The following is a 23,701-nucleotide window of genomic DNA, read 5'->3' on the forward strand; positions in this document are numbered from 1 at the left end:
CTACACAGGGTCGCAGAGATCCTGAAGCCTATCCCAGGGAGTTTTGGGAAGAAGGTGAGGGACACGCTGGACGGAGTGCTAACCCATCGCAGGGCACAATTGCACACACACTCACACACCCATTCACACACTACGGACAATCGGCCTACACCGCATGACTTTGGTCTGGGGGAGGAAACCGGAGTAGACGGAGGAAACCCCCAAGGCACAGAGAGAACACGCAAACTCCGTGCACACAGGATGGAAGCGGGGTTCGTACCCCCAACCCTGGACGTGCAAGTAAAACGTACAAACCACTAAGCCCCCATGCCCCTCCTTATCGATGTGTAACAAAACCAAGAAAAACAAGACATTTTTCCTGCAATATTTTTTATGTAAAAACATTTTATATGTACTTATCTTACTCATATTAAAATTACGTTGATAGTTGTTGCTGCATGTATTCATTTTGGATTTTATGTGTTTTGTATATTCTGTGCATTAAGCTACATGTAAGTAATTTACAAGATTTTCAGTGTACATCAGCCATTACATACTATGCAAATGAGAAATATAATTTTGCCAATTTTTTTTTTGTATTACTTAATTTGATCTTGGATATTATGTTCGCCTCCCCTTTTTTCCATCTGCACTTCAGTTTTTAACATTCAACATACTTGTTTACTAACCTTATTCATTCTGATAATAAAGGAATAAAAATACAAACACCTGTTATTTTGTGGATATTGTCGTCAGTAGGTCACCAGAAAAAAAATATCTAAATTGATGACTTAAACAAAATATCATACTTGCAGCAACATGTACGATTAAACTAGAGTCAGTGCACCCGTACACACGTCTTACCTTTCCCCATCTGTGAATAATTCATTTGAGGTGATTATGACTCACACACATTTTTAAATCATCTTCAAAGCAGCTGTCTCACTGATGTTTCTAAAATTAAGAAATAACCTTAATACCAAAATCTTTGTACCGCTAATAATAAAAGACAACAAGTAAGCTAAATCATCTTCATCAGAAATATACACACATTTATTTACAAGTACATTTGCATAGAAATTTGCAACATAAAAATATATAGTAGTAAACAGAGTTTTCATTTGTATTAGAGGAATCTTTTTTTTTTTTTTAGCTTTTCATTTAAAGATTTGTTTCTCTGAATGAAACCTTTAAACTTTGTTTACAGGTACCACTGGTTGTTTGATGCCCTCAATGTGACCTATTTCATCAGAGACAGGAAGGTGACATGGCATGGCTACTTAATAATCAACATTTATGCTTCCAGAAAAAAGATATCATATTTGAGCTGTATAGCCCAATCAAAACATCCCTAACCTCAGTTCAACATTTTCCCACCTCTTGACATCCCTCTGAATAATTACATGATTTAAGTGTAGGAAGGAATAGGGAGGTAGGGAATGCCCTTTATAGCACATCGGGGACATTTTAATACACAGATTCAACATTTCCTCTGTCATGTTTGTCCATCAAGTCAACAAGGACAGACAGAGGAGACTGATAAAACATTTAATCGTGTTACCACCAGTGACATGGTAGTTGTGCAGTAGATAAAGGCCACAGGTGAGGTCACAGTCTCCTTTTGAACTGAATAGAAAGTTCCTGGAATCCAGACAGGCATGTAGTGACTTCACGCCAGTACAATACAAAACAACAAGAGGCTAACACACACAAAGAAACGCAAAGACACCGAACACATTTGTAAATCCGGACAGAATATGAGACAAAGCGAGAGCAACACCTCTGGACAGGTCGGCGATTGATACAAGCATGAACCAACGAGAGATCAGCCTGAGATGGTGGGCAGGGTTTCCTCGTTCACAGCCTGGTCAGACACTAATGTTCGTCAACCCAGAAAAGGGGTTGCCTCGCCAATGTCTACTTCATCTAAACACCCTGCCAGGCAACCCAAATACCGAAAGAGATCCCCGAACACACAGCTTCACACCCCCCGAGGGTTCATATTCAGCAGCCATGACAACGCACCTACTTTTCCTGATCAGGAAGCTCAAGGGACTTTGTTTGCTTCTTGCATCTCTACAGAAGCATCACAGCTTAATGTCTCTGAATATGTACTTAATAATGGGTTACACAAGGAGTCAATGGCTATGGCTGCTCCCTGAATAAAATATTGTTCTGTTGGTAGATCACTTGGCATATCTTATATATAAAATTTTTTTAAAAAACCCACAACGATGGTACAAAATGAAGCGACAGTGTCCACTAGCAGGCCGGCTTCCACAGAATCCCCAGAGCTAAAAAACAAGAACAGGACAAGACACTGTGAAAAGCTTGTGTTTTTGATTACAATTCACATTTTTTGAATAAAAAAAAAAACAGGGAGCAAAAATAACAAGGAGGAAATTGGAAGGGAAAACGCAGCCAGAAAGCACAGTGAGGGAAACTTCCCATATAACAGCAACAACACTGACAAGCCTTGCGTAAGCATGGTGGGATTTAGAGCATGTTCCTGAGTAGCTCCTCTCTGGCAGTGACTTGGACATTGAGGGTCCTATTGCTTTACCTTCTCTTCCATTCAGATCCACGCTACAGTGAAAAACCATTCATTCACTCGCTCAATCACTCACTCCTTACCTTCACACACCTTCTCACACTTAACTTAATCTTTCTACCTATATCTACACAGTATGGCAGGGTAAAAAATGGTCATGAACCTCTCAGTGCCTCTACAAAAACAACAAACAATTTTAATCCAAAATTATTAAAATTAGATTCCTTTACATATTATATGCTTGTACATGCATATATCCCGGCTTTTTTGCCCTCTCGTAAACTGATAGACAAATGATGATGATGATGATGATGATGATGGCGATGACTATGATCATGATCTTGATGACATGGATGAGCAGCTTGGATCATTTTTTGTGGGCAAAGCAGCAGAGCAGGAGCTCTGAGAAAAGCAACAGTTGGTGGAAGTCTGAGAGGAGGGGCGGCCTTGCATAGGACACTTGTGACAACAAAGGGTGAGTTTAAAATGTCTGCTCTGGAATGACTGTGTTAAAGGGATAGTCCCAGAAAGTGGTGGTGATGCCAAAACCTGTAAGGAGAAAACACAAACATAGAATCAGAGGATACACACTTAAAACTACACACTTAAAGATAAACAGCAAAACCCTGTTGTGCTTCAATTATTTTCAATATAATCCTCAAATTCTTCTCTGTGGTCAAATTGTAAAATACATCTCAAGCGTTCCACTAATCTAGTGTCGAATGCAAAAAGGTAGCTTAACCTTAAGTTTCAAATATTAGATTGAAATATGAAATATGAAACATTGTATTGTTCCTGTTGTGTTTCATAAACAGCATCTGCAATTTGTTGCTGTTTTAAAAAGAAATCTGACTTGTCTATAATGTCTTCTTATATTAGGTTCTTGCTTAATTGTAAAATGCCCATTTACAATATATAGCAACAGGGAATTCAATCAAGGAAAACAGCAAGAGGAAGGGCTCGTTAAAAATTATATTGGAATATAGATTTTTCAACTTTAGGTCCTAACTGGACGCAAAGAGTCTACTTAGGATTAAAGAAACTAACAGACTGCTAACAAACAAAATGTAATTAACACACATGTCCCAATATGGTCATAACAACTCAACACGTGTACTGTAGTAATTAGCACACTGAGCGCACCTAAGCTCCTGGTACAATAGTTTGTGGTTCATGCCAAGTGTGATTATTTGTTTACTTTTAGTAATGTGAGGACAACACTTCTGAGGAAAATTTTAAATACTCCTGACAACTTTCTCTGTTTTAACATTCACTCTGCCTTTACATCGTCCCTATTAAAGACAGCAACGTTCTAGAAAACCTACCCTTTCACCAAGCACTTGAATTAGCACTTAGTTAAACATGGTTTAAAAAATAGACTGTCCCTGACTGGTGGAATGAACTTCCAACCTCAGTCAGGACAAAAGAATCTGTCACCATCTTCAAAAAACGGCTAAAGTCCCATCTCTTCCATGAACACTTAACTAACCCCTAACTTTGCTTCTCTAGAACTCAATAAAAAATCTTGTATGAGAGCACTTGTCTTGTTTTTAGCTTGATATATCGCTTTGCTTGTATTTCCTCATTTGTAAGTCTCTTTGGATAAAAACGTCTGCTAAATAAATAAATGTTAAAACTGATTTTCTTTTCATACTGTACCAACCCCCCTGACAAGGTTTTCGCTTGATGGTATTTCTAGCCCCTGTCCTAGTGAACTAGCACCAGAAATTGTTTTTGATCGAGACTGCAAAGCATTTCTGTAAGTCGCTCTGGATAAGAGCATCTGCTAAACGCTATAAATGTGAATGTAAAGCCTCATTAAAAATGAAATTACAGTGAGGAGTTACCCGGTTGCCTAGGTACAGTGCTCTCACAGTGTTTGGATGAGAACTTCCCATGTTGAAAGCACAAATTCTCCATTCAAACACACCAGAAAACCTGGCTAAATCCTTACATAATGCAGAATTTCTGTAACAGCTACTGAATCATGACATTTTTACCCCAACCAAGTAGAAAATGCTAATTTATTCCAAAGATACAGAAAAGGATTAGTACCTGCTCTTTGGTGCTCAAAGTGGTGTTTGACGTGGTAAGCCTTCAGGCCGTACAGGTAGGATCCCTTGCGTGGCGAACCATAGTGCAAGTAGTAGTGGATCATGTCATAGACCACATAACCACATAGACCACCGACAAACAGAGATGTGCCTAAACCCTCTGGCAGTAGATGACGCAGAAGCAGGTAAAATGCCCCTACAACGACTGATGCTATGCCAGGAGGGAACACCAGACGAGAGCCATCAAATGGAGACTGGAGAGAGATAGAGAGATAAAGAGAGGGACAGAGAAAGCGAGATCATATCGCTATTAGATATTAGCTAGCAAATCTAAACTTCTCTTCACAAGACTGGCCCAGTAACATCTCTTTGGACCTCGGACTCACCTTATGGTGTTGACCATGGAGGAGAAAGTGAAGTGTGATGAGGTAATAGTTATGGGCTGGAGGGCGCATGTGAAACAGGAAGCGATGGATGCAGTACTCGACAAAGGACCACAGGAACATCCCCAGCAGGAAGATGAATGGGAACCAGTACTTGTGGATCAAAAAGGAGTACTCTGGAGACGCACAGAAATAAATATGACACGCTATTAGAAGCTAGCCTTTCAATCAACTATATCAACTTACATTAGTTGTACACACAACTGCTGTTTTAATTACTGAATGTGTCACTAATTACAAGCACCCTGTCATACAGACTAGAGAGATAACTGACATGTTAAATAGTGTAATTAGGTAACTGAAACAGTCACAGTAATTTAAGTTCACAAATGTTTTAAGGAATGAAAGAGCAAAGCAAAGTAGGAAAAAGACTGAAACTTTTGAAACAGAAGGACATTATCTTTTATATTATTATTAAATGGCTTATTATTTTATGTATTATATAAATAATATACAATTATTATATTATGTTATGTATTTATTGTATTATGTTATGTATTTATTGTTCCTTGTTCATTGTCAAACAGACAATAAGAATTTGAACCAGGCTATAATTTATTGGGTTTTTATTTTTGAAGAATTGCAACCTCGGTACCTTCATAACCAATGGTACCAAAGCTAATGCAGAAAAACAAGTACCATCACGTTTTAAGAATGTTGGTACCGACTTGGTACCGAAGTATCGGTTCTTGTGACATGCCTAGTCATTACATGAAACTCATGAAGCCAGTTATGCTACTTTTCTGGAATAGTGCACAGCTATTTTTCTTTTGCAAAATGAAGGAATCCCACAATTTCTCACATCCTACTGCTGGTCTGAAGGACAATTCATCAAAAGGTTTACTACCTCCACATACAGAAATCAAGTTTTCATAATTCATAGATTTTGATGACTGCTTCGGAAAATACTGTAAAATAGGTAAATAGTTTAAATAATAAATGGTGCGGCCTAATATTCTAATGAGCATTCTGATGGGCATGCTCTAGCAGAGAACTAAAACAAAACTGCAAACAAAAAAAAGTTGCAAGAGCAGGTATCCTTTACCCTTGTGTAAGTGTGAATCCATTAGAAAACATTGTGTATTGTCTGCAAATGAAAATCACAACTGCAGGAATAGGAGGGAGTGGTCAATCTTTCTGGGGAAGGTGTCAGGATTGGTCAAACTTTCTGGGGAAGGTGTCAGGATTGGTCAAACTTTCTGCTGAAGGTGTCAGGATTGGTCAAACTTTCTGGGGGCGGTGTCAGGAACAACGCTTTCAATTCCATCCGTTCATCGGCACCATCCTGACTGACATTACTCACTGGGAGGTCTCAAGCATGCTGACTGAAGCCGATTAAAGCTGCTTTAATGGAACATAACATACTTTAGGAGGACTACTGCCAACATGAATATAATATCTACTAAGAGGTATGTTATACTGAACAGTACAGCATGTAATCTGATGCAATTCTATACCCAATGTTTCCTACTGGATACAGTATGAGGGATGGAAAGCTAGAGTGTGCATACGTTTGTATGTGTATGTGTGTTACCTGATGTAATGCACAGTCTAGTGCTTCCTTGTGCCAACAAGCTGTAGCCGTACCAGCTAAAGTAAATAACCAGAGGCATCCACACAGCTGGCACCATGTACCTATACACAAACAGGAAGAATGAAGGTAAAGGAATTTAAGAGCATGTCTGGATAAATACACTCAAATTCCATAACTGATTAAAATTAATCAGTTATTATGTGAAGTAGTTAAACACATAAACAAAAAAATATCTTCTGATTTGATCGATTGTAAATTCCAATGTTAGTCGCCTATAAAAATGTACATTTAATAAACTTTTTGGTAAATGACCTTTGTGTGACTTAATGTAGTAAAGGGCTTTGAATAAATACATCATGAATAGAATTATTTAAAAAAAATATGTCAAATTAAAATACCAATTTTCCACAAATGTTCTACCCTACGTAGTGAGCATATACAGTGGCAAGAAAAAGTATGTGAACCTTTTGGAATTTCATGGTTTTCTGCATAAATTTGTCATAAAATGTGATCTGATCTTCATCTAAGTCAAGGGTATTGACAAATATAATGTGTCTAAAATAATAACACAAAAAAAATTCTGATCTTTCATGTCTTTATTGAGAACAACCAAAAAAAACCTCATAGTGCTTGTGGAAAAAGTATGTGAACCCTTGAGTTAATGACCTGAAAAAAGCTCATTGGAGTCAGGTTTTAGCACACCTGGAGTCTCATTAAGAAAATGAGTTTGGAGGTGTGGACTACAGCTACTTTGACTGATAAAAACCACTCAAACTTTTGGAGTTTGCGTTGCACAAGAAGCACACGCTTATGTGAGCCATGCATCGCCAAAAAGAGCTTTCAGAGGATCTATGATCAAGAATTGTTGATTTACATAAAGCTGGCAAAGGTTACAAAGTGATTTCAAAGACTTTAGAAACAGTTAGGCAAACATTTTACAAATGGAGACACTTTGGGACTGTTGCTATTCTACCAAGAAGTGGGCGCCCAGTCAAAATGACACCAAGAGCACAACGAAGACTCATCAATGAGGTAAAGAAACAACCCCGAATGACAGCCAAAGATTTGAAGGCATCATTGGAACTGGCTAACATCTCTGTTCATAAGTCTACAATACGTAAAACAGTGAACAAGCAGGGTATCTACGGCAGGACACCACGAAGGAAGCCACTGCTTACTAAAAAGAACATTGCTGCACACCTGAAGTTTGCAAAAGAGCACATTGACACTCCACAGCGGTATTGGCAAACTGTTTTGTGGACTGATGAAACTAAGATTGAACTATTTGGAAAAACCACACAGCACTACCTCTGGCGTAGAAAGGGCACGGCATATCATCATGAAAACATCATCCCAACCGTAAAGTATGGTGGAGGAAACCTCATGATTTGGGCCTGCTTTTCTGCATCAGGTCCTGGCCAGTTTGCAGTCATTGAGCTGAAGATGAATTCCCAAGTATATCAGACAATTCTTCAGGATAATGTGAGAATGTCTGTACATCAGCTGAAACTGTGTAGAAGTTGTGTGATGCAACAGGACAACGACCCAAAACACCGGAGCAAGTCCACAACAGAATGGAACAAAATCCGCCTTTTGGAGGGGCCAAGTCAGAGCACAGACCTCAACCCAATAGAGATGCTATGGAATGACTTGAAGAGAGCCATACACATGAGACGTCCAAAGAGTATGACCGAGCTAAAGCAGTTCTGCCAGGAAGAATGGGCTAAAATTCCTCCTGAACAATGTGCAGGTCTGATCCACAGCTACAGGAAGCGCCTGGTTGAGGCTATTGCTGCTAAGGGGGAGTCAAGCATTTATTAATTCTAAGGGTTCTCTTACTTTTTCCACTGCCATTTTGAATGTTGAATGAGTGTGTTCAATAAAGACATGAGGGATCAGAATTTATTTTGTGTTTTTATTTTAGGCACATCATATTTGTCAATACCCTTGACTTAGATGAAGATCAGATCACATTTTATGACAAATTTATGCAGAAAACCATCAAATTCCAAAAGGTTCACATACTTTTTCTTGCCACTGTATAGTGAATAACATCCATTTAGATAAAATTATTATTATTGCCTTCTTGTGATTTCCTTTTTTCATTACAAACACATTGTAAAACTAGTGCTAATGTTCACTCCCTCTGGAGCAGTATATAATTATAGGCTCAGTGAAATTAAACCGTTCAAGTAATTCAAACCTGAACGCCCTAATCTGAACCCAAACATGTGTTTGAGTGTGTAAATTTGTTCTTGAGTGTTTGTACCATGGGGTCTTGGTGTTAGCTTCAAAGAAGTCAGACTCAAAGAGACGAATGGGTCGATCGACAGGCTGATGGACCCAGGCGTCATATTTCTCTCCCAAATATCCCACCTGCCAGGCAAGGGGCTTCCTCCAGTCCACCAGATCCTGCACACACAAGCAAAACACTTAGTTACAATACACCACACACACACAAACACACACTCACATTCAAAGCAAACATTCACAGCAAACTTCAGACACCAAACCTGTCCTGGTTGAGGAAATGGAAAATCGTGTGCATTTCATTTTAGTCAAACTCCTTTCTTAAAAAGACTCTTCTGTGCAAAAAAGAGAACATTTCCTGAAAAGATAACATTTCAAAGAACTGGTGCAAAGGTATGCCTATGAAAGGTTTCTTGGTTGTTTTGCCATGATCTGGCATAGATGAACACACACACACATACACATACACATACATACACCCATTGTTCATCCCTTTTCCCAGTTCTGTTATTTTCTGGAGTCTTTTTAATGTATTGTCTAACTGTGACAAAGGAACCAGAACATTTGGTCAAATTTCAATAACATAACTATATATATATATATATATATATATATATATATATATATATATATATATATATATATAATTCTAGACTTATAACACAGCATGCCTGTTAAACATCTCCATTAATAGCCCTCCATTGTAAACCCACCTGTGGTGCTCACAGCAGGAGACAACTGTTTACCGCAGAGCCTCTATTCTATTTATCAGAACACAAACACAGTTTAGCTGCACTTACTGCATAAGAACCGTATACATATATACATATATATTCCACACTGCATTTATACAACCATCATTAGCCCATGATGTATACTTAGATCAGTGCCTACTACTTAGGCTATGTTCACACTTTCATATGTGGTACTGAAATCCATTACACAGCCAATACGTGGCAATGAAACCTCTGTCTGAACAGGCAGATCAGAATTCATACAACTTTTACATCAATCCATCTCGGCATTCATCATAAGGAAGAAACATCAGCAAGCAGCATAACCCAGCTTGTTAGGAAGCTGAGGTCAGAGCACAGGGTCAGCCATGATATGGCTTTAAAGGCCTTCCTCAACAGTGGCAGTTGGGGCTTGATCCCCCGACCTTCTGATCAGTAACGCAGAGCCTTAAGCCTAGTTCACACTACATGAATTTCAACATCGGCAGACCGCTGTGCTGTTCACACTACACAACTTGCTTCTCTTGAAGTCAGGAGTCTTGAAGTCGTTGTGGTGTTCAAAGTACGTGATTGCTCGGCGACAGGGGGTCATACACTACACACTCTGACAACGACTCTGATATGTCACCCGACGACTCTATCTGGTGTCCAAACTACGTTTTGTGACGAAAATACACACGAGAAGTGACACGGATATATGACGCGAAAACCACATGCGAAACAGGAGCTGTTTATTTGAAGATGGACGTAAGGCAGAAATATGCGGTGTGAGCTGTTTGTGCGTTGATTTGTGCTGAAGAAACCCCAAAAGGAAAAGACAAAGAAAGCAGGTGAAAGAATGGATTAGCACACATGGGCAGCAGGGATTGTGTGCGCTACAGAGAGCTTCTACAGCTTGTACAGCTTCTCCCCTTAATGCTTCTGCCATAGGTTTCACGGTGACCTCACCCCATGCCTTGCTCTCTCATTGGCTGTAGCTCGTTGCCGCAATCACTACCATTGACGACACTTTTCACACCACAGGATGTGGAGTTGCCCGACAGCTTCATTTGTTTAGCATGCCAAATATCTGTCTGGCGTCGGTGATGCCTCTGCGGTGTGTCGGCGAGCCTCTTTGATGCGTCGTTGAGTAGTTCATACAGAACGCTCGACTGCAAATTGCTCACTGATTTGCCTCCGATCAAAGGGTTTATGTCTGCGAGCTCAGCGACGTACAAATTGGGCTTAAAATCGTGTAGTGTGAACTAGGCTTTAACCATTGAGCCACCTGCCCTGAGGTGAAAGCGGAAACATAGAGGATAACAGCAAAGGAGGAATTCAATAACGGTAACGGACCTCATATTGACAAAATCTCAAAAGAAATTGCGGATCACTGCTGTAGGAGAAGCTGGCTGCAGTGCCAAAGGAAAGTTAAACATTCCAAAGTGAAATTTTAAGGAAGCAAGACCGTGAACCAAAGGAGTCGTTGTGCCTGAATAACGTGTGCATTTTACAGTGAGCTAGAATGGTCAGTAAAGATCCATTTCTATTTGTGCGGCGTTCTGAGAAATCCTGTCCAATGCTGCTGTGGCTGAATTTTGGAAAAATATTATAAAACATACAAACAAACTCAAAAAACAAACTAAATTAAAAAGTAGGTTTTCATGCAAATTTGTTTTTATTTTCTGCCTAAAACAACCGCTCTTTAAAGTGTCATGAAACACTAAATTACATTTTCTGAGATTTTAACAGAGGTGTTCGTATCGCATATCATAAAAGACAGTCTTAGCATCTGTTAATTTTAATTGTAGGAGAAAACTGACTATTTTTTAGCTTTTTCTGCTATTTTTGTCTCCCTGGTTTAAAATCTCGTCCTGTCACATGTCACAGGCAGCGACTTGGCAAAGTACTATAGTACTTCGATGATGTGTCGGTGTCTCATAATTATTCATGAGCCTGTGTGTTCTTATCCTATGAGAAGATGCTGTCTCTTAATTATTCATGACAGCACATGGTGCTTTCCTACAGATGGAGTAGATGAGAGAGGTGTTCAAATGGGTCGCAGGTGTTTGTTTCAGTGGTGTAAGAGTTCGAGTGTGTTTATTCGCGAGAGCTATGAGTACTGGAGAAAGGTGGACTTCAGACTTGCTCATGAAAGCAGTTTGCGTTTACACAATGATGTGGTGCTCAGACCCAAGGACATTTCTATCCCTACAAATCAGGTATGTGTCTAATTTTTAACTGAAAGTTACTAGCCTTTTGAGCTAATTAAAGCTCTGCAGTCTGTCGCGTGCAAAACTATGCAACGAGAGTCCGCGTTGCAGGGAAGAACCTTCCCTCTTTTATTCGTGAAAAGCTCGAGCCTATTAGCTAGCTACCATTCAGACACTCCTCCCATCTGCGCTGCCTTCGGTTTTTATTTTATGTATTCCTCCATAGTCCAAATAGACAGAGAGTAGGACCTGCACTGCTATTTACTGTGTCTCCATTTAGCCCTGGGGATTCAGGAGGAGAGACGTCCTCTGCCTCAACTCCAAAAGTTTTGTCACTACCCATCTTTATTGTGATTGTTCTGAAGGCTCGCCCCCCTCTTCCTCCTTTGCCTTTCCCTGCCACACCCACTCCACCTCCCTTCTTCACACAGCCATGCACACACAGCTGCATCATTTTTCAAAAACATTGAGAGGTAGACTTGAGCTGAAAGAAGGAGGGTTCATGACCCTTTAAGAAACTATAACTATAGTTCACCAAAACTATGAGGAACTGGTTCTTCCTGCAAAGATAATGTTGTTCAAGGAACCAGTTCTACAAACACGGTGGTAAAAACAGTCATTCTGTCTAAAGCTATGTAAGCCTAAACAATGCAGGTCGTCACATACCAGCTGTCAATATGTCCGTGATGCTCCTCCGCCGCAGGCGGAATGAATACTATTTTATCCATTTTCACTTTTGGGGTTAACCAGAATTTAAAATGCTATGTCATCTAGAAACACACTTTTTTGTAGCTGGGGTATGAAAAAGTTGATGGGGATTGACAGGTCCAGCATAGGGAAGTTCTTCACAAGGCATTAGATCAGTACTGTTTCGACATTGTTTTTGTTTTAGTTTCTACCTCCACGAAGAGAAATCAGAAAGACTTGTTCTCTGAGACTTAGGACATGGATAGAAGAAAACTGAAGTGAAATTGTGCGTCAGCAGAGTGGCAGTGGTAAGAGAAGCCATGTGATCTGATCACTGAGCTCAGTGTACAAAGATGCTGTGTATTTAGGCCTGCCTCCAGTGCACACTGCATACTTGTACCCATCTTAATTACATTTTAGTTGTGTAGCACTTTGCCACAAAGCAGCTATACAAATCTGGATCCCTAATGAGCAAGCCAAGGGAGCCAAGGGGTGACACTGATATCAAGGACAAACTCCCTGATACAACATAAGTACAAAACCATGACAGGAACCAGAGTGAAAAGGGAAGCCCATCCTCTTCTGGTAACACCAGATAGTGTGATTATAAATCAATCCGATACAGAGTTGTAAAGAGACATGTCTCGAATCCACATTGAATTATACATGTCTTTACTGTGATGCAGGTGTTATGTCAGTTATTATTGTTTCCGAGGTTTCAGATTTCATTCAGTCCACTGTGTTCATCAGTTATTTAGGAGTTTGCTGGGGATAAAGAGAGCAGACAATCAGTACACACGATTATGTAACAATGTTTTGGTAGGACAGCCGTAAGGTCAGCATCCAGTGAGGTCACTATTCCCCACCCTACCTCACCCTACCCCACTCTCTCTCTCTCTCTCTCTCTCGCTCTCTTTAAGCCACTCAATCACTAAAAAGCAACAGATGGATCTTGACTTATTTGGTATGTGGATGTTGTATTGTTTGTTTCTTTGTTTACTTATTTAATTAATTAAGGAAAAATCTTTATCCAATGATGTTCTTTTCCTTGCATATTCCAGCATACGGTCAACGCTTACCAATGGCAACTCAGCGGCTACACCCCATTTCTGCAGCTCTTCTTTAGAAAATAATGTTTGGTATTGGTCTCGGTAAGTTGTAGATAAAGACACAGTTTGAGAAATTTTCTTGTGGGGAAAAAAAGTATTTTTATGCAGCAAGACTTCCACTTCCAAAGAGAAAGGACTCTAAACCATATCAAATGACATGTTATATACATAATACATGTTAACACCACCTCTTTTCACCTTTTATTTTCATTATATTCTGGAAAAAAATTCTCTTTTTCTTATTATATACAATACCATCTATTTCTGGGAGATGGAGATCTCTGTGGCTGTTAAGCACATTTAACACACCCCAAACCCCTCATTTTGTTTCCCATCCCTACTGTGTACGTGTACCTAATTTCACATTTATCCTTTGTAAATCACATGTATATGCGATTTATCAGATTGCACAGACTAATTAGTGCTCTATATTTGGGAAAACATATGGCTAGCTGGCTAGCCAGTTTGCCTTAGTGGACAGAAAGTTAGCATCTACCTAACTAGCTGCATACGTGCTCAGGTAGAATTACATTAGCTAGTTCATTTTAAAAACAGACTGACTTAAAGAAATCTAAGAACACCAGAGCGAGCAAGAGTTCCTTGCCTCTTAGACTTGGATTATACTTCGTGATTCAGAGAGTGGGTCTATGAGTAAGTATTCCACGCAGAAATACTTTTACATTCCACAACTGTGCACATCTACGGTTCTGTGCATCCACTGGTCTTCAGGTGAATGCTGATTGGTTGGCAGGGAGGTGTGTTACCTTCCTTCTGTGTTTTTTCTCAAGGCTTTTGGAGTTTTACTGCTCGAAATCAGAAGTATAAATCAGCATTTTCTCACTCATCCAATCTCCAATCTCTCATACAGATATACACTTACTGTTTCATCGTCTACTTTGTTGCATTTGCTGATGGCTGAAGCTTCTTCTTCTGTACCATCTGGAGCTACTGGCTTGTTTCCCCTCTGTCTTAGTGTCTGAAACACACACACACACACACACACACACACACACACACAAGTCAGTATTTTAAGGGAAACATTCAGTTTTCTAGCTTTTTCTAGCCAGGTTTTGTAGCTCAGTGGTTATAGTTCTGAACTGGTGTCTGGAAGGTCCCAGGACAGTAAAAGAGCCATTTGTCATAACAGACAAAATAATTCTTCACACACCTTAAAGGATGTGTCAAAAAAATATATGCATACAGTTGCATTCAAAATGATTCAACCCCCATTGCAAATCAGGTGCAACTAATGAAGCCCTTGATTAGCTGCATCAGGTGTGCATGAGACAACACCTGTTTTACATATTTGTGCTGTCGTGAGGGATTCTATTCAGGGGGTTGAATCATTTTGAAACTGGAGGTCATTATAAGTTGCATTTTCAGTTGAATTTGGGGAAATTACTTGAAGCATTCGTTGTGTTGAACTATTTCAATTTAGTTTGATTTGTTCATTGCAAACAGCTGAAAGTCTGGACATTTTGACAATAAACCTGATTTGCAATGGGGGTTGAATAATTTTGATTGCAACTGTATTGCAACACTTTTGTAATAGAGTTATCAAGTGGCAGCTTGAGAAATGGCACCTCAAAAAAAAAAAGTGACACTGTGATCTGGTTTGATTCTTCTGTGTGTGAATGTGTGTGAGAAGGAGAGCAGGTTCAGACCAGTGGGACTGGAATACCAGGAGAAAGAACAGATGTTCACCTGTCAGAGTTAAGATGTGGAATTGCAAATATGAGAACGTTGGCATGGATCCGAACACAGCGTTGCCAGAACTCACATGCTCTCACACACACACATACGATACACACAGTCCACTAGCCAATAATAACCGGGTGAAATCCTGTTAATCAGTTGCAAACACACCTCTGACAGGCTTATCATACACACCTTTGACAGGCTTATCATACACAGGGAGCCTGGAAGGACTTGGGGCACAAGGTGGGAGACACTATGGACAGGGTGCCCATTCTACAGACAATTTAGAGATGCAAATCAGCCTGCAACACATGTCTTTGGACTGGAGGAAGAAACCGGAGTACCTGGAGGACACCCCCACAGTATGCAAACGCCAAACACACAGGGTGGAGGTGGGATTTGAACCCCCAACCCCAGAGGTACGAGGCAAACGTGCTAACCGTACCCCTGTACCAGCTCTTTAAAAAGACTCAGTAATGTTGGTTCTCTATAAGTAGATTATAAGTGTAGATGTACTGTAGGTAGGGCATCTTTCAATGGAATTGGGATGAAATCTTTCAAAGTGATTTTCTCCCTTTTCACTTTTAGGGGAAGCAGATTTTTCAAAATGCTAGAATTTTACTTCTGCTTGCAAAAGAGTTGGGGAAAAAAACACTTCAAAATTATATAAAGTAAAAAAATATCAAAAATGAAGGGTTTTCCCAGGCTGCCACACAATTATAAATCCAAACTACAACTAAAGTATAGTCATTCACACTAACAAAACAAAAATTCACACTTCTGTATCACACATATGATCGCCTGCCCTTCCATATGTGCACACAAAGAAATAAACATGCAAGCGGCGCAACACGCAAGTCCAAGTCTCTGGGGGATGGAGATGGAAACAAACACATGTAGTTATAGTGACTCTCTCTATCCACACCGTGCATTCGAATAAATGATGGGAGACAATTATGCATCCAACCAGCACGAGGTCTAACCTGCACGCACAACATATACATCTGATACAGCACTGAGACTAGTCTGTACAGCTTCATATACTGGAATATATTATAGTGATGTCCTAACCTGATGCTGATTTGTGCTGTGATTGTTCTCCTCCTTACTTTTGGTGGATAAACAAGAATGTATCTTTGACGTGAAATACGTGCACTGTATGCGCTTGAATGAGGAACAAGCACTGTTTATAAGCACAACACCATGGTGCTGGAATGTGGGCATGGACAATATATCCTCTGAATTCTCCTGACCATCAGCAAAATCCTGGAGATAAATACATTATCAATAAATGTGTTTATGAGATATCCAATCAAATCAACTCCTCTCACTCCGTTTACAAAATACGCCAGGGGCAAGGTAGAGTGCACCATTAGGACAGGCAGAGTTTGATAATGACAGATAATAATCCTAGGTCAAATTATTCGTAAACATGGAATTAGCTTCCACTGTTATGCTGATGATACACAGTTGTATGTTTCAGCGAAGCCAGAGGACAGACAGAAGCTTAGTAAAGTTGAGGATTGTGTAAAGGACATTAGACATTGGATGTTAACTAACTTCCTTCTACTTAATTCTGATAAAACAGAAATACTTTTATTAGGCCCACGTGTAGCTAGAAGTAATCTTTCTGATCACATGGTTACTCTGGATGGTCTTTCTGTTTCATCATGTGCAGCAGTTAAAGACCTTGGAGTGATTATTGACTCCAGCCTATCATTTGATGCTCATGTAGATAATATTACTAGGATAGCCTTCTTTCATCTCAGAAATATTTCTAAAATAAGAAACATATTGTCACTACATGATGCGGAAATACTAGTTCATGCATTCGTCACCTCTAGATTAGATTACTGTAATGCCTTACTGTCTGGATGTTCCAGTAGGAATATAAATAAGCTCCAGTTAGTCCAGAATGCAGCTGCTAGAGTCCTAACTAGAACTAGAAGGTACGACCATATCACACCGATATTATCAATACTGCATTGGCTCCCAGTAAAATCTCGCATTAACTACAAAATACTTTTATTAACCTATAAAGCACTAAATGGTCTCGCGCCACAATATCTAAGCGACCTTTTGGTTTTATATAATCCGCCACGCCTACTTAGATCAAAAGATGCAGGCGATTTGACGGTACCTCGAATAGTGAAGGCTACAGCAGGGGGAAGAGCCTTCGCTTACAGAGCCCCACAGTTATGGAACAGTCTTCCTATTAGTGTTCGGGACTCAGACACAGTCTCAGTGTTTAAGTCTAGGCTTAAAACGTATTTGTTTACTCAAGCCTACCCTGACTAGATTCTGTTCTACTACTTCGCAGTCATAATTATCTTTTTTCTCCCTCTCTCCTTTCGCCGAGCCCCACATGAATTTATGGAGATACTAGAGATCCAGATCCTTTCTGCCTCTGGATGGAGATCAAATCTTCTCTAATTCCAGACTGCTGGGACTACGGCTGCTCCTAAGGCCATACAGACTTCATATAAATCCATAATGAACTTTTTCACACTATCTGTTGTTACCCAGATGAGGATGGGTTCCCTTCTGAGTCGGGTTCCTCTCAAGGTTTCTTCCTCTTAAAACATCTTAGGGAGTTTTTCCTTGCCACCGTCGCCACTCAGTGGCTTGCTCAGTTGGGATAAATTCGCACCTTTAATATCTGTATACCATGTTGATATTTCTGTAAAGCTGCTTTGAGACAATGTCTATTGTAAAAAGCGCTATACAAATAAAATTGAATTGAAAATTGAATTGAATAATCTTCAGCAAGTGCTTTATCCTGGTCAGGGTCGCAGTGGATCCAAAGCCGGCGTAAGATGGGAGAATTCACATCGGATGGGATGCCATCTCATGTCCAATCCGCCTATCTGCATGATTTTAGGAGGTCAGAGGCAACCAGAGAACCCGGTGGAAACACAGAGAGAACGTGTGAAACTCAGTTCAAATAGGCAATGATATCATTTCATATTACAGATTTCACTCTCTATGAGAAATTTGGCACCTCTGCTGTTTAAGTAAATTTCATTTTAAACATGAACCCTTTTCATTTTCAGCCAGTATTTAGTAGTTGGGAGTAGCTTATTTATATTGAAGAAGGGTGACAAGTACCATACATTGACAAAACTGAGTTTAAAACAGGATCAGCTCTAATTTCTGCACACAGACAAGTGACAAATTAAAGGAAAGAAACGATGTTATGCTGTGGGGGACCGTGTTTATTTCCTTTAATTTGTCACTTCACTATGTGTAGGAATTAGAGCTGATCCTGTTACAAGCAAACACACCTATCTCCTACAGCAAAATATTATTTCGCACTTTTACAGATTCATATATGTAAGAGAGGGAAGAGTTATTGAATATTGAATTACAGTGACCTTGAGATTCATCTTTCTAGAGCGTAACGCTATCAGAATGAAGATCACGCGTGAGAGAAAGTGGAAGAGATGCATAACACAAGACAGAAAGCGCAAATCTGACTAAAAAATTTAATTGTATCCTGATAGCAACTTGATTTATACTTGCCTCTGAGCAAAGAGGGGGATTTTGGAAGGGATTTACACACACACACACACAGACACACACACGCACACACACGTTTGAACCAAAATGAGTTCAAAGATCCTATCATGCTGGCGCTCCCTGTACTTTAATACAGATGGTTAATTAGTTTATGACTATGAAAACAGCAAAAAATTTCCTTGCGCCAAACCAAAACAATAACATAGTGACACTTATGCAAATGACACTTATGCTCACATTGTTTAAGCAGCAGAAATTCCCCACCAGTCAGTAAAACCCATTGGCAGCGAAACATCTGTGAGGAACTGAGCAGAGGTCCATTTACTAGAACGTTCTATTACAACATTAATCATGACCTGGATGACCGAAAACCCAAGACTCCCAGGTTGAAGCTTCAATAATCCCATCTCCATCATGAGAGATAACCTTTGCTCTGTAGCATGTCTGTTGGACCCACAGTGTGTTATACAGCGGATCAACCTTTAGATTTTATCTTTAGTGTGATTAAGTGTAGAAGTGTCAACACGTTACTGTACAGAACACGCTACAGATAAAGGCAACGTCATTTCAATTGCTGCAAGAGAACGTTTTCTGCTGCTACTTTAGTCAGAAATTACTGCAGAGAGAGAGAGAGAGATATAAAGTATTTCTTTACTATATGAAGTAAAGAAGCAGAAAACTTAGTACACATTGTACTAAGAGAGGACAATGTATTTGTCGTTTGTCTGCATGAGTGTATTTCTGTCTGTCTCGTTGTGCGAGTGTTTGTGTATCTGTCTGTTTGTCTGTGTGAGTGTATATCGGTCTGTCTGTCTGTCAGTGTGTGTGTGTGTCTGTGCGTGAGAAAACACTGAAAGGTGCTTGCTGTAGTCCTCTATCTTAGAGACACACTGGGTTCTACACTCTCTCCCCTGTCAATCACAGCAACCCTAGCCAATCATGGCCTTATGTGAGATCACGCATGAAGAATAGTGCTTTCCTCTTGTGTGTGTGTGTGCATGAGCTTCACGTGTCTCGGAGGAAGGGCATGAAGCCAACCGAATGTCGTATAATAGTGGAGAGCTGACTGAGTGTGGCATGGCTGGGACTGGTTGGGAATTGGCCTAGACTAAATTGGGGGGATTACTGAACACATCTCAGTGACTCGGTTATGGTTGTTCATTCTACATGCACTGTCTTGAGTATTTCAGAAACTGCTGATCTCCAGGGATTTTCACGCACAACGTACAAAAAACAAAAAAAAAACAAAAAAAAAAACAAAAAAAAAAACAGGAGAATGGCCAGACTAGTTCGAGCTGACAAGAAGGCTTTGGTAACTCAAATAAACCTGCACCAAGATCTCAAAGGACATCTCTCAAAGGATCTCCAACAACATGCCACAGAGAACTGAATCTGTTCTGAGAGCAATAAAAAAAAGTCTGATACCACGTTGAAAATCTAAGATTTTTTTTTTCATTTAAAATTGGAAATATACAGAAGGTTTTAGAATTTTGAAATATTGAAAACAAAGAAAGTAAATGTTCAATGTCTTGTATAGTTAATATTCAAGATTCTGCACTATTTCTAGGTCCCTACTATGAGCAAATGTGTTATATTGACCATGTTAAGTGCTTTGTACAAAATATCAGATTATCCTTATGCGTAATCTTTTCTATTGAAGCATGTGCTCATGTGTTCACTCCAATAGAGTTGGTCTAAAATGGATCAGAAGTTTTTGCACAAACTTGTGCAGTCCATGCCAGCTCAAGTGCACAGTGTCATTAAAGCAAAAAAGAGGACATACCAAATACAAAGGAACTTGGAAATTCATATTAAATATTTCACTCGAGTTTGTGTCAATAATATAACTTGTAATGAAAATTATATCATGCAAATGTGGCAGGAATGTCAAATTTGGCCTTTGAGCCAGCAGACAGACTTTACTTTGGCATTACACAGTGTCTAGGGCAAGGCATGACATATACGCCATATATAAGCATCCACAGCCTATATGGCAGTAATATACTGTATAGCCTACAGAGCAAAGGCCTGGTAGGCAACTGAGATTAGCAGATGACTTACAGAACTAAAAGCTACTCAGTTATATATGTCATATTATATGTCATAATCTCCAGATATAACCTTGCATCCAGGCTGATTAAAGTGTAGAATGTTCACAAAACAAAGGGAGGCAAAAAGCAATAATGGTATACAAACTATTACAGCAGCTTTGAGACTGCAAAATGTCCTACACAGATGAACGTATGACTGTTGATGTATGATGTATGATGGGATTTCAGAAGTCACTGTACATTCCACATTAAAGCTATATTTTTACAAAATAACCAAGAGAAGTTTAGTCATCAGTGCCAAGTACTCTGCTGAGTAGTCATACGATCTGACTGTGGGATAAAGTTTATGAGAGGCCTTAATCTCTAGGTAGATTATTTCATCTACATATGTACGCACACGCACACACACAAACTTGCAACAGGACAGGTTAGCTCCACCTCATTCATAAACACAGCTCTCAGGAAACTCCCATCCCCGATCACAAGATGTGGTGCTCCACTCCCTCTCTGGCCAGTTCCTCTCTCCATGCTTCATCTATATGCTCTGAGTCACAAATCAGTAACCCAAGGAGTTACTGCTAAGTAGTTGTTATACACCTACACATCTAAACACCTATACATATTATATATATATATATATATATATATATATATATATATATATACTCACACACACACACATGCACGTGCACACACATAAATATTAGTGCAGACATCCCAACTCTCCCGGAAGTTTCGGTGATAAACAGTGGGAGCGTGAGTAAGATCTCTAATGTCTAATTAAAACAGTACGATCAAAGTAAGCATAAGTAAAACAATATGTCTAGAGGCAGTGAGTAACAGAAACCATAAGGTGTAGTGAAAATGAGACTTCATTAATTATCAGTGCTTTTTTGTGCATCCATGAAAAATAATGCATACATTCTTTTATATCATATAAACTGTGTTAATGTAAAGTTTTAGTCTGAAGTAGGGCTGGAACTACCGGTTATTTTCATAATTGAATAGTTGGCCGATTTTTTTATTTTTTTATTTATTTTGATTAATCGATTAATTGGATGAGAAGGGCAAACTTTCAGTACCTTTTTTTCGTTTATTTTACATGGAATCCACAAACTGAGTGTTACAAATATAAACTTCAGACTAAAACTTTACACAACTGTTTGTCCAATTATATAAGACTGAAAAGAACCCAATACACACAGACACACACCAGAATATATATTATTCATTTAGGACTGTAGTTTAAATCAGTGCTTTTTGTGCATCCATAAAAATAATGCAGTAATACCTATATATAATATAAACTAATATATAAGTTTATATTATATAATAGTATTTACGCATTACTTTTTATAAAAAGGTAACACTGACATAAACTAGTAAACTGAAGAAAGTTATTGTGGGTGACTCTGGGTATTAGGCTAAGGTTAGCGGCATCGCATTACATGCGTATGACGTCATGCGCTGTCGATTAGGAAGCGGCTTACGCTTCCGGTTAGTAAAAACCCGCTAGTGTTCCATTTGAGACGATATTACCTTTCTCATATTCATATACTAGACGGTAGAGTACATAATACATAGTGTAAGTGTACGTCATTCGGGACACAACTTTAGTATTTACTCTCCGAAGCGTGTTTTCGAAACAGAAGTAACGTAATGAGTAAATGCACCCCGTGCCGCACGCAGACCAACTAATCGATAAGGAGATTCGTTGACAACGATTTTCATAATCGGTTATTATCGATTTTATCAATTAGTTGTTGCAGCTCTAGTTTGGATTTGTAACACTCAGTTTGTGAATTTCATAAAAATAAAAATAAAAATGGTACGGAATGTTTGCACCCCCCGGCCCCCCGATTAATCTTAAAAACATAATCGGCCGATTAATCGATTATGAAAATAATCGTTAGTTGCAGCCCTAGACTGAAGATGAATGAATGTATGCAATTATGATTGGTTTTACAATCACACTATTGCTAAATGTCCTAAAATGGCTCACTTGAAACATGACTTATATATCTTGCTAGCTAAGCAAGTGCAACAGTGTGGATTAAATATATTAATCAGATCCTCAATTCAACAAGAGTTAAGAGTTCATATAAATGAAATAAAATGGGGAAATGAGATGGTGTTTTAGCAGCCAGTTTAGTACTCTTAGAAGATATCTTGGAAACATTTTGATGCCATAAACTGTGAAAAAGAATACTGAAAAGGTTTGGACACCCAGCTGTAGTCAGTTAAATTAAGCCCTTAAGACAGAATAATGTAAGATTGAAATTTTGTTTCATAATATCAGTGCTGATAACTCAATTTATAGCAGCAAAAATTGAATGGTACTGTTCCAACAGTGAACAAAGAAGAACGCAGGGTTCTGCCATGTCCTAAATCCAAACTGAAACTCTGCTAACATATTGCTTTTAACATAAACTGAAATGTGAGTCTGTTTGGAAAACATTTTTTTTTACTTTAAAACTTCAGTCAGTGGCCTTCAAGTGGAAAAGTGAATGTGTTCGATTACAGAAAACGAAGGGAAGGGGGATATGAAGAAGAAAGGTAAACTCCCTCATTGTTCTCTATTATTATCCCCTATTGGAAGCATGGGGTGTCCCATGCAGAGTGGAGCAGGTTGAGCAGGTTTTCCCCCACCCATCCAACCTGCCATACTGTCCAAGATATTTTTCCATTTGATGAAGATGGTGGTAAACTGAACTAAAATATATTCCCCCCTTTTTTTTAACAGGGAGCCAATAGACATGTCACAAATTAAAAACAAGTATTAAAATGACCAGGAGTAATTCATGAGCCTCGTAGCCATGTTTAGGTTGCATGGTGCTGCTGCCCTGCAATTAGCCAACATTGACATTTAGGGCTGACTCAGTCCCACACCCTTTTAAACC

General features: G+C 39.2%; 1 protein-coding gene across 1 annotated transcript in view; it reads right to left on the reverse strand.

Annotated features, from left to right (window-relative positions):
* Nucleotides 1-1,005: 1,005 nt before the first annotated feature.
* The window catches only part of fa2h (fatty acid 2-hydroxylase), a 39,203-nt gene continuing 16,507 nt past the window's right edge, over nucleotides 1,006-23,701 (reverse strand). The window contains exons 2-7 of the mRNA XM_053631274.1: nucleotides 14,414-14,509; nucleotides 8,831-8,973; nucleotides 6,562-6,662; nucleotides 4,971-5,143; nucleotides 4,586-4,838; nucleotides 1,006-3,079 (exon numbers count right to left, since the gene is read on the reverse strand). Coding sequence (XP_053487249.1) covers nucleotides 3,012-3,079; nucleotides 4,586-4,838; nucleotides 4,971-5,143; nucleotides 6,562-6,662; nucleotides 8,831-8,973; nucleotides 14,414-14,509 — 834 coding nt within the window. The 3' untranslated portion in view covers nucleotides 1,006-3,011. The remainder of the gene's footprint in view (nucleotides 3,080-4,585; nucleotides 4,839-4,970; nucleotides 5,144-6,561; nucleotides 6,663-8,830; nucleotides 8,974-14,413; nucleotides 14,510-23,701) is intronic.

Source organism: Ictalurus furcatus, chromosome 8, assembly GCF_023375685.1.
Source record: "Ictalurus furcatus strain D&B chromosome 8, Billie_1.0, whole genome shotgun sequence".
In the NCBI taxonomy this organism is placed as follows: Eukaryota; Metazoa; Chordata; class Actinopteri; order Siluriformes; family Ictaluridae; genus Ictalurus; species Ictalurus furcatus.